General features: G+C 43.9%; 1 protein-coding gene across 1 annotated transcript; it reads left to right on the forward strand.

Annotated features, from left to right (window-relative positions):
- Positions 1–5,372: 5,372 nt before the first annotated feature.
- GLRX (glutaredoxin) lies at positions 5,373–12,501 on the forward strand. Its single transcript, XM_042866222.1, has 3 exons — positions 5,373–5,817; positions 8,418–8,532; positions 12,273–12,501. Exons 1-2 carry the CDS (start codon positions 5,620–5,622, stop codon positions 8,523–8,525), a joined length of 306 nt encoding a protein of 101 aa, XP_042722156.1. The 5' UTR covers positions 5,373–5,619; the 3' UTR covers positions 8,526–8,532; positions 12,273–12,501.

The raw sequence follows: 12,501 nt of genomic DNA on the forward strand, positions 1-12,501 counted from the left end.
TTTCCTTTTCCTTTTCCTTTTCCTTTTCCTTTTCCTTTTCCTTTTCCTTTTCCTTTTCCTTTTCCTTTTCCTTTTCCTTTTCCTTTTCCTTTTCCTTTTCCTTTTCCTTTTTCCCTTCCCTTCACCCTTCCATTCTTTCTGCCTTCCTCTCTTCCTTTTCTTCCTTATTTCTTCCTCTTCCCCTTCTTTTCTTTTTCTTTCTCCTCTTTCTTCTCCTTTTCTTTCACTCCCTCTATCCCTCAGACACATTTTAATTAGTCCAAAGTTAATTAAAAATGGGAACAAAATAATGCCAGAGTTCCAGCAAAACACATTTTACTCACGTGCCATCTGTAATTACCACAGCTCACCTTTTGGGCTGTGCCCCTTGTGCCTGCGCAACACAAGCTCGAGTCACCCGGTGTCACAACTTGACTCAAGTACCGGACCGAGAGCATCAACTCGCGGCGCGCTGCTGCCTCCCGGCGGAGCAGATCAGGATCAGCACAGCGCCGCCGGGCTTCAGGAGCAGTTACATTGTGTTGTTGCTCGAGTCTTGTGCGAAAATACGCCGGGTTCAAAGCTCCTCAACCAGCCACATGCTCCCAGGAGTGCAGCTTCACTCCAGGCGATGTTTATTTGGTATCTGTTCACCACTGTAACTGCATCTCATTCTGTTCTTCATTGTGTGCAACAGTCTACAGCCGTACTCATATGCATATCTGTGTGAAACCAGAGCAAAAACTCTGTCCTTGTAATAACGCAGTTTACTGAGTTTGCCAAGTGCAGACAGTCGTTCATTGCAAGAGGCTGAGAACATGGCTGCGTCTGTGCTGCCCGCATGTAAAGTGCCAGAAACACCATATTTCCAGCTAAAAGGAATTATTTCACTGATACAACTATTTCCTCCTGCCACATCACTCAAATGTCCGGATAATGGGAATTTCCTTCCAACTCTTCATCAAAAGAGCTTCTAATGCTTCATCTTTAACTAGACGAGATATCTGCAAAAGCACAATATTCCCCTAACACCAATCACACTGATCACATCTCACTCAGTCTTCAGAGGCATAACACTTTATCCTGCAAATACAACAATGCAGCCTGACATCAGTTGCATCTTCTCTTAATGTTTTAAACACATTCTGATCACGGTGCTCTGTACTTAAAGAATTCCCATAGGCTAGCAGATTGCCAGTAAAGGTAAAGTAAGCTGTGCTCAGCTGAGATCCCAAATATTCTCTCCACTTTGGAATAAATCCAACATTAAGGGAAATGATTTTGAAACTGTGGCAGTACTGCTGGTTTTGGACTGGATACTTGTTAACTCCCGGCTGGCTGCTGAAAATAGCTTCCAGCCATACGTGTGGCTGCACCATCGGAATCTGCTGACTTTGCTGGAATTTGCTGGAATTTTCTGGAATTTCCCCACCATTCTTGCCCAGATCAAGGCTGCAACTCCCTTTCTTCTGGTAAGAAAATGAATCAGTTCCTCACTGTCATCCGTTCTGCGTCTCCCACCAAATTTATCATCCAGTATTTACCAGAAAATAATAAAAATAATACCTAAATACCTTTGACAGTTTTGTAGACATTTTTGCATTAGCACTATACTTCTCTTACCATTTTTCCTTACCTTAATGATGCATTTTTACACATTTTCATAACAGTTTTCTCCCAGAGGAAGTATACATTCTCCTTTTAAGATATTCTCAGGTGAATATCCAAAAGAGTGAACTTTTCTAGGATTTTCACACTTTCATTACAATAAGCTCTAGAAAAAGCAAGTACTGTGGAATCTGCAAGGCACCAGATAGGTGAGAGGTAAACCTTGTACAAACCTATCAACTGTGGGCCCTGAATACATGCAAATGAAGTCTGTCCTTGGCACAGAATGAGTAGTTCTGGTACACCATGCAGCAAATAATCAAATAGCTCAGTGAGCAATGACTGAAATATTTAAACCCAAAAGCCACAGTTTTGCATCTGTTACTTTGTGCACCACCCCATGGTGGGTACAGGAAGGCTCTCCCTTGCAGACCCCCACACACAGTTAGCACCACAACCGCAGCCTCTTACAGCAGAAGCTGCCTTGAACTCTGATCACAGAATAAATATTAACATAAATACGCAGTGAAGGGCAGCCCAAGTCTCTCTGCCTTCCGTATTTCAGGTCTCTCCTTTGCAGACTAGTAGCCTGTTGCATTTCTGTACCTCCACATCTAGCTGCTGTTACCCATCAGCCATCACAGCAGGCAGACATCTGCAGAACAGTTTTTCAGGGGAGCTTTGTAACTCTAGTAATGCCTGTGCATCTCTTGTATGAACAGTGATGAGGAAAGCCTTCACAAGGTTCTTTACAAAGAATGAGCTGCTGACCTGTCGTTTGGAAATGCAGACCATTGCTTAAATGTGTTTGGCACTACGTACAAGGAAGAACAATTTTTTTGCTGCTAATTGTAATCATTATTTTCTCATCACAAGACCTCACACTGCAGAATTTACACATAAATCCAGAGGATTAAAGTTCCAGTTAACTCCACACCCACAAGTAGCTACTCACTATGACATTTTGCTTCTTCAGCTTCTGTAGCATTTCTTTCCTTGTTTGTGTACCATGCACCAGACATATAGCATGTATGTAAACTAAACAAAGAGTATAGCAATGACAATGATGTCTGCCTTGTCCATAGGGTAAGGAAACCTCTCAAGAGGAAGAATCTCAAGCCAGATGGAGCTGGATGTCCCAAACCAGTATTTGGAGCTGGTCTCTGAGTCAGCCAGCTGACTATGCTACAAAGGCAGCAGTTGCAAAACCTACAGTTAACCTGGCTGGGTTTTTTCTGAGTTCCCTTAGAGATGTTTGATAAAAGCAAGGCCTGACTTTTAAGATTTCTCATCTACAGAACAGAACAAATTGAAGGAAATCTTCTGTGTTTTTATAACTGTGGGTAGGATTACTTAATTAACTAAGAAACATAACTGTGTTAAATGTTTTGAAAGAGCAAACTTTGAACTTCTGAAGAACTACTGGTTGCACATTCTTTGTTGGCTGTTTATCATTACACTGGAAAGAATATGACAGTCTGAGTCCTCTCTTGCAGCTTATTTTCCCTGGGAGTCTTCAGCCCAAGGCTCAGAAAAACAGGATCTTAGGAGCTTTTTGCCACACAAAATACATCCGTATTTCTTCTTTTTGACATTGACACAGGCATGGGATACAAGCAGTTCTGGAAGCTGTCACATAAGCAGAACCAGCCAGGACAGTAGGCCTTCTTGAAGAGGAGATATCTCTCAGCCATGCTTTGTTGTCTCCCACATTTCAGGTATTGTTTGGGCTCTTATTTTTTTCCAATGTCGGGTGTGATTTCAAAAGTTCCCTGCCTTCTCTGTGCTCCTTGCCCACTTTGTCCAGAACAAAGCAAGCAAACTAGCTTGGCCACGTTCAGCACTTTCTTTGTCACATTTCTTCTTTTTTTTTTTTTGCACCTTCTGTTTGGACCCTACACTGAACCCACCAACCACATCCTGGTAACTACAGGTTAACAGGCTTCAGAAATGCCCAAAGCACCTGTCACAGTTTCTCAAAACCTGTCAGCTTTCAAATCTATGAATTTGGTATATGCAGTCTTCAGAAAAACACAAAAGTGGTGCTTAAACTTTGCTGTATTTTCGAGATGGGAAACTGGTTACTAAAAACCAGACAACAGCTATCACAAAGGCTGAGGCACACCTAGCAGATAAAATAATCTGGGCAGAGCAGCTGCTCTCAGAAGTCCTCTTTTTTCTTAGAACAGATAGTGAACTAGAAGTTGAAACCAGGAAATGCCTGGCCTGGAATTTTCTTTGGTGTACTAAGCACACAGCTAATGCCTGGCAAGGAACTGCAGTATGGTGTGCAAAGAGAGCCCAGCTGTCTAATGTTTTCTTTTTGATTTCTGCAAAGGAATGGGCAGTGCTCAGAATGTCTACATTTCAGTACGTAACTGTGTGCTTTTCCTTCTACCATGATGCAACTAACTGGGAAGCCCTGTTTTGGGCAGGGGAAAAGATCCCATGTCTGCCTATAATCTATATGGTTGATGACAAGTTAAAAAAGAAGGGATGAGTCCTGGTGTTTCTTCCCTGCGCTGCCCAGTGCCATAACCAGAGGCAATGAGGGCAAATGGGAATGCAGGAGACTGCACCTAAACATAAGGAAAACATTTGGTTGTTCCATCTCCGAGGTCTCCATTATTGGAGACATTCAAACTCCTACGGGCATGATCCTGAACAACCTGCTCAAGGTGACCATGCTCTGAGCAAGGGCTTGGCCTGGGTGCTTTTCAGGGTTCCCTTCCCCTGAAGGCAGCCACACTGCCCATATGAGCAAATCAAATGTGTGGAAAGTATTAAGGACTTACGGAAAGCAAAAAGATCTAATTCAAGAAAAAGCAAAGCATTGGGCTGAGCAGTATTACATCCGATCTCAATAACTGACTTAAAGAGCCTTATTTTTTGCATCGTATATTTTCTAACTTAGGAAGGTAGGATACACCACTCAGAGGATCTCTAGAGGAGATAGAAGGATGAAGGATCCTGCAAGGATAAAGCTTGTTTATCTGGGCATGGAATTCCATCCCATGCACATAGCTGTTATTCTGTTCCAGTGACTTCATTCTTTATATCTTAGGTTGGATCTCTTCTATGTGCTACCGGAGGTCTGGGTAAGATGTCAAGAGGAATTCTGCTGACCCCTAGTAGAAGAATTTATGCTAATGAATGATGTTCTGGCTAAAATTCTAGCCAAGATGTGGCCTGGGAAACTCAGTTGTAGTCAAGCTGATGGATACTGGAATACTACCCAGTGCCCTTACCTTGTGCCAAGGATGCAGAAGTCTCCTTCACCATGACACAGTCTGTGGACTTTCTCAGCAGGTGGAAATGGAACTTTCACATTAATCTGAATCTGCCCAGTTGTAGTGTGATATTTGCCATGCCTGAAGCATGCATGCAGCCTTATGCTGAAGACACAAGTCAGACACAGACTCTTTGAAAACTGAAACAAGTCTGACAATCCATCAAAGCACTTTCGGAAACTGAAGACAGGGAATCTCACCCATTAATGAATTTTCACATGTAAAAACACATACTCACTAAAGACTTAAATTTTGCTCTAATTTCTGGGAATGGCAGCTCTCAAACACCTTAGCTGCAGGTTTCCTGACATCTATATTGTCCACTTGTGGTGACAGTATCCTGAAGCTAGTGACAGGAGGTAGGAAAGGCTTAACCACACCCCTGTAAGAAGAGAGAGGCAACAGCAACAGCTCAGCCATTGGCAGAGTAATAGTTAATGAGAAACTACTGCAAACCTTGTACCAAAGCACATGCCATAAAATAACCCGTGACAGTTAAGCGCCTTCCTGCTTTTACACTGCTAGCTTGTTCACCAACTTGGAAAAAACAAACAGAAAGTGGAAGTGTTGCTGCTTTAAAGCAAGTGATCTGGTGTGTAAGAGATTACATCCTCCCAGGGAGGAGTTTTCAGGGAGGAAGGCAGTGTACAGCTCATAAATATCTGGGACAAAGCGTTGCTGTCCCATCTGCTTTGTGCTCGCTGGTGAGAAGCAGTGTTCCTGTTCATCCACAGACAGCGGCATGGTGGATTCTTTTGTGAAGAGCAAACTCGGAGATAATAAAGTTACCCTTTTCATAAAGGGATCCTGCCCTTTCTGCAAGAATGCCATAGCATTGCTCAAGGAATTCAACTTTCTGCCAGGATGCCTGGAAGTGGTTGATATCACTGGGATGGATGACGTCCAGGATTACTTCCAGAAAACTACAGGGCAGCGAACTGTAAGTTCTGGTACTTGTTTCAGAATTTCATGACAGAGGACAGCCTGGGCAGCTATCACAGGAGGTGAAGCAAGGTCTCTTTCCCAAGCAGTTTATTTTCAGTGAAACGGTTCAGGTTTCAGGGAGAAGCTCCACCTCTCCCTATTTTTGTAATTGCTCTCTGCTCTGAAGTACTGCTGCTCTCCAGCAGTGTTCTTACTGTGCAGCCACTGTAGAGACCTGTGAGGCCATGCCTTGTGCCTGGAGTTGTGGCACTCCAGTAACATTTTATACAGAAAAAGCTGGATCTGATGGATGCAGAGGGCACCTTCACATTCACACTGTCACCAGAAGTTCCATCTGCAGTTGTGCTTTGAATCTGCATAAGTCAGCACAGGTGTGTTTGGAAAGGAGAGAGTGTAGAGCTGTGGGTTTCCCTGAATTTGGACTCTTGTTTCATCCTCCAGTGTTAAGTGGAAAAGCATTCTGAATTGCCTCATTTAATCCAGCAGCAGAGTGAGACACTGTGCTTGCAAAACCTATCAGCCGCTTATTCTGAAGCTTAGTTAAACAATTGTTTGTATTACGGAGCAATGCTATGTTCTGGAGTTGCAGGAATTAATTCCCGCAGAAATGCTGACATGCTGATGGGGCAGTTTATGCGTCAGAGTGAGTTGTGCTCTCGTGAAACAAACACGCCTTTTTCCTCCCATTCTACCAAACCAAGAGCAACCACTTGCGATGAAGTGGTGTCTGGACTTCTGGGGCTTTTTCCATGCTACTGGGATGCCGTGGGCTGTTCTCACTGTGTGCCTAGAGAAAGCCCAGGAAAAATCCAGACCTGCACTGATTCTGGGACTGCTGCATGGTCCTGCAGGGGCGGTCCTGGTCTCTGTTCATCAGTGCTACCTGCCACCTCCCATGAAGTCCCTGATCTCAGCATCAAGACAACTTCTTGGCTTATTTTCTGTTTGGCTTTCCTATTTTCATCCACTTAGAGGCAACAAGAGGATACCTTCTTTCTCACTGCCCCTGCTATGAGCCAAATGGAATTGCTCACACTGGCACACCATCAAACTCCAAACCCTCCTGGGGCAGGTTGCTTGTGGTTACCCTACACTACATGCTGGGGTAATCAGTTCTTCTGCATATCCTGCCTCTGACATGGTTATGACAACATATTAGCAGCTAAGCTACTCCTTGCGTGTCACACAGGCAATCCTTGCTCAGCTTCCTGGGAAGAGCATGCAACAGCCAAGCATCCTACACCTCACCCTAGGGCTGCCGGAGAGCCCCAGCACCCTCATTTCACACTGACTTCCACTAATATCTCTAATGATTCTTCCCACATCCCCACCCTGTCATAGCACTAGACTCGTTGCGTCTTTTGGGCAAGCATATTAAATATGTCTTTCCCCTACCTATCACAGTAGGTATACTGCTACATGCTGGTGCCTGTCCCTGTGGGCTTCATCAAAACTCATACTGTGAGCTCAGTCACAGCTGTGGAGTCGAGCTGTGCTGGCAATGGCAGTGGGAGCATGAAAGCAGAAGTACTTTCCCAGCAGCGAGGGAATTTAGGATGGAGAGATGGATAGCTTAGCTAATGGAGCCACGTACTGAAAGTAGCAGGTGATTTCACAGCAGGAGAGGGATTGATAGCACTGGTAACAAGAGAAGCCACCCACAGAAAGAGGAAGTGAATTCTCTGGCTGATATGTTTTAATGGCCAGTGAGAGAAGTCATTACTGAAAGCAGAAAACAAATTCCCAGCAACAGAGATATGGGGGAGAGGGTTTTCTTGCACTGTGTTTCACTCAGTGAGGACAAGCAGATTCTGAGTGCTGCCTGGATCAGGTCTCACAAGGCTTGTCTTCCCTGATGCTGCAGTTATAACCACAGAACTGCTTGGTTTGGAAGGGAGCTTCAAGCCCATCCAGTTCCAAGCCCCTGCCATAGGCAAGGATACTTCCCACAAGACCAGGCTGCCTGGGGCCCCATCCAACCTGACCTTTGGGGCACACTCATCCCTTGAAGAGGTCTCGGATGCTGAAATTCAGTAATTGTGCCTAATCTTTAGGAAAGTCTTTTATTATTATCTTGACTCTGCACCAATTGCCTGTCCTCTGTACTCAGTCATCAGATAAGTGGCCTCCTGGCAGGCACTAAAGTTGTCCATCTGCTGCCACAGACTTGAGGAGATGGCTGGCTGCTACTGCACATTCTGTGTGTGCCATTGCAGTAAGAGAAATTCATTCAACACAAAATGAGGAATGAATGAAAAGGGCAGATGTGATGAAAAGGGACAGGAATAGGAAAGGAAATAGTAGATGGCCACAGTTATAAAGTAGGAGGAGGACTATAGGCCATAAAAAGGGCACATGGAGAAAAGATTGTGACAGCAATGGAAGTTCGCCATTCAAATTAACCTTGTTATGCAGACAGGGGACTGGTAGCTGTGCATCCTGTCTGGCACCTTGCTGTGGCATGGGATGAACCTGGGGGATGGTGTGAGCTCTTGGCCGCTTTATTACAAAGATAGCACATTCTAGATAAATCCTCTCCACACTTTTTCTTGTCACTGATTACTGATTAAGCTGTATCTCTCCTCCTGTGTCCAGGTCCCTCGTGTGTTTATTGGGAGAACATGCATTGGAGGATTTTCAGATCTGCAGAAGATGGAACAGCAGCTTCCAACAATGCTACATCAGATTGGTGCTCTGGTGTAGCTGAAGGGTAGGTAGTAGGGAGTGCTCGCAGGCCAATAGCAATGCTTTTCTTGGTACTACAGATAGAATCTAAAGCAATCCATGGCAAGGACAACATTTGACGGCACACCTGTGTAATGTACACATTGCAACGTGATAGAGGACAAGGTGCAGCTAATTTCAGTACACAGCACAAGGCTTATGGCCTTTTGCTTCTTCTGTGAAAGGCTTACAGGTGGTCAGCAGGCCAGCTCTGTCTATGGGACTAAATATGTCGGATAGTTCCTCGTCTGAAATCTGTAATCAAATATCTCCTAGTTTATCTTCTTTCAGTTGGAAACTGTGAAATTACTGAAACTGATTTGTCATTGCTGTTGTTTTCCTTTCCACTTGTAATGCTAAAGCTTAACTAGATAGAGCACTGTTGTGTGCCTTTATGTGACACAGAAGTCTGAATTCACCTCTGAGGTCCCCAGGGGCAGCATTTGCATTACGAAACATTTGACAGCACGCATTTCAGTATCTAGCCTTTGCCTAGGATGTAGCCTGAATGGTTCAACTTTCCTTTTATATTTCTCTTTTTTATTATTAGAAAACAGACCCTGCTGCTTTAAAAAGAACTCTCTCACTGCTCTAAAGAAGATAGCCTCTTATTATATTGTAACTGGCTTTAAAAAACAATTGGGCACTCTGTGGTAGATGTACTGTCCTTTTCCACTACCAAGCTAATGCACTTCTGTGAGACAGCTATACGACATGCCTGTTGCAGTCATGAAGCACAATGATTTCTGTTTTAGTGAGTATAAGGGCTGTGCGAGACATATGCATGAACTGGTGCAAATTGTGAGTGGAAATTTTCTAGAAGAGAAAGCTCTCTCCACAAGACACAGAACATTTCATTATAAATCCCTCAGCTAATTCCTAACAGACTGAGTTTAAACCTGCCCAGCAATGTAGAAGGATCCCAAAGTGGGTCCCCAGAGAATCAGGTTTATACTTGTGCTTGCAAGGAGCAGGGCTTGAAGTGCCGCTAGCCTGGAGATATGCTGTAGCAGGGAATCACCAAAACAGAAAAGATGCATTCTGATTAATTCTGTGCAGGTGCTGTATGTGTTTGTAGTGTCTTAATGCAGAGTGATGGAGGCCCTGGCACAGCTGCCCAGAGAAGCTATGGTGGCCCATTCCTGAAGGCACTCAAGGCAAGGTTGTACGGGGCCCTGGGCAGCTAAGCTGGTGGGGGGCAACCCTCCACACAGCACAGAGTTGGAACTTCAAGGTCTCTTCCAACCTAAACCATTCTGTGATTCTATGATTCTGTGAAATGTCATATAGAGGATGAGCAGCATGAAGAGCTGTTCAACATGTAAACTGGGGTTGTTTATGTCTGTGGGTTTGTTTTGCAACAATGCGATGCTGCTGGTAGACTAGAGGAGAACCAGACATCAGAAATACCTCAGCCAAGTAATCACCTGAGAAGGGATCATGCTTTCCTAATTGTTACCTTCAGCAAAACTCATGTAATCAGGATGCTCAAAAAGAGGCATTTGGAAATTCATTGTGAGGCCAGGCATATAGCTGGATCCAGTGTCTGGGATACCATACAGTATTAGTCAGTGGTTTAAATCATTTTACAAAGCCAGAAATATAGCTGGATAATTCCTGGCCTTGTGAAACAATTCTGATCACTGACTAATACCGTATTTACATGTGAATATACATGACACAGAGCGCACTAATTCCTGAGAAGGGGGAAGACCTTTCACAATCCTGTGACTATCCTGTCTGTACAATACCTGGAAGTGTTAGTTTCTTACTACAGGCATGCTGCGTTCACATTTGATGAAAATCTCTTAATGTGGCAACCTTCAGGAGCATAACATAGGATTCTTGCTCTTCTTGTGCCATAAAGCCACAGGAACCAGAATCCTGGTCCCAACACAGAAGAGGAAATAGTGGCAGCCCATGGCAGGTTTTGGGACTACCACAGTAGATGTCACTTCTACAGAACAGGAGACAATACCTTGGCCCTCCCTAACTGCACAACATGAACCTGGCTCTGCAAGCTTCACAGTAAAGTCACAACAGATTTCACCCATACAGTCTGGAATTTTAAGGTAGATTTTGCTGTTCTTAGCAATAAGGAGCAAGGTAAGCTGTGACTACCATGGTGGTCTTTGCAGACAATTTCAGCACCATGAAAAACCTGCAAAGAAACACTTCATGCTGTAAGTTGTCATGTTTCACTGTGGATCAGAATATTCTGAGATACAGTGATTGCCAAGTGGAGTCTGTGGGTGACCACCCACTTCTCCAACCTGCTTAGCTCCTTGTGAAGAGTGCTGCTGCCCTTGAGAGTATCAGTCTCTATCACAGTCCATCCTCTGCCTCCTTCTCACGCACAGAGCCAGGAACTTTATTACAAAATTTGCCTCTATTACAAAAGGAGGCAATCATGTTGGTCAGGTATGGTTTGCCCTCAGTGAACCCATGCTGACTATTTCAAATCATCCCCTCCTCCTTCACATGGCCAGAAAATGCATCCAGAGAGAAGTGGCTCTGTGATATTCCTAGGGACAGAAGGGAGGGATTTTTGGTCTCTTTTGGCCTCAGCAATGGTTCCACATGTCTTTGTTCACCCATTTCCTAATAATGCAGCATTAGAGGATGTCTTTATTGTCCACTGACATCCCTCGCAAGTCACTTGAAGCTAGCACTGGCTTCCCTGGCATCATCCCTACATATCTGGGCAATGCTTCCAAATTCCTCCTGTCTAGTCTGTCTCTGCTTCCAGCTTCTGTGTGCTGTCCCTTCACATTGGAGACATGCTATGAGAAATTTGTTTAGCCAGCCTCCTGATGCATCTGCTTGTTTTCTGGAGGGTTTTGGATAGACCCCTTTTACACTCAGGTTGGGGCAGAAATATGTGTCTGTGGCGGTAGACAGGAAGTCTCAGTCTTACTGAGCAGTAATAAAAAGTAAGAAACGGAAAGCAGACACTGCAATGGGCTGTCCTTACTCCTTAGTTGTACACAGGAAGAAGCATTGAAGGGAAACTCTGGTGCTTGTGACTTGGGCTAGCCGGTCAGCTTGCTGGTGTCACACTGCAAAGGACAGTGTCATCAGGCTGAGACAGCCTTGCTCAGCAAACATGCTGCGTGTGCCAGGCACAGTGTAAAAAGAGCTATCTGTATCTAGCATTAGAGCATGCTGATGAGATGGTTGCTGGCTTGGTCTGTTACTCATGATCATCAAGTATGCCATCAACAATCTGTTGTACCATGCGCTCAAATGTTTTTTCAACACATATTCTGCTTATCCACAAGTTAAGATGCAACTAACTGTAGAAAGAGACAAGGGTGTATTTGTGGGAATGGATGAGCAGAATTATAAAATTGTGAGCTCTATACAATAAGGAGCTCACTATAATTGCTGCTCCTTGAATTAAGCATGAAAGCAGTCATCTGGCTGAATTCCTTGCTTTACAAAGTCAGAGGTACTCATTTTCCTTGATGAACTGTTTTGGTATGATGATTTTTATTAGACTGAGCTTATATATAGTTATACAAAATACATATAATGTCTATATTGGACTCAAAACAGTGTATATATTCAGTCATTATTTATCTATACATGTGTTATATATGTACATGTGCACACACACACAGAAGCAGTGTTTAAAAGGTCTCCGAATTCTGTTCTGTCATGCTGTTGTATCAGTGAAGTTACAGCAGTGATCTCTACTCTTCCTTCTAATGCTTCTGCTTTCAGGAGAGACGACCACAAACTCTGACCTTGCCCTCTCAACATGCATGCATCTTGGAACAGATTCCTCCCGGCTGCTTTTTGTGGGATCATACACATCTTTTTGGGGAATGCAACTTCTCATTTCATTCATATGTACTTCAATATGTCACATCTCTTCATACTTTCTGTGGTTCTGAAAAGAAGTTTAGACTGTTAAACGATTTAGCTCAATAAAATATACTTGAACAAAGTG

Source organism: Lagopus leucura, unplaced genomic scaffold (assembly GCF_019238085.1).
Source record: "Lagopus leucura isolate 7727_CA_CO unplaced genomic scaffold, USGS_WTPT01 Super-Scaffold_810, whole genome shotgun sequence".
Classification (NCBI taxonomy): Eukaryota; Metazoa; Chordata; class Aves; order Galliformes; family Phasianidae; genus Lagopus; species Lagopus leucura.

Coding starts and splice junctions, on each gene's coding strand:
- GLRX (XM_042866222.1), top strand. CDS start 5,620: ATGGTGGATTCTTTTGTGAAGAGCAAACTCGGAGATAATAAAGTTACC. Junction 5,818..8,417: donor AAACTACAGGGCAGCGAACT/GTAAGTTCTGGT, acceptor TCCTGTGTCCAG/GTCCCTCGTGTGTTTATTGG.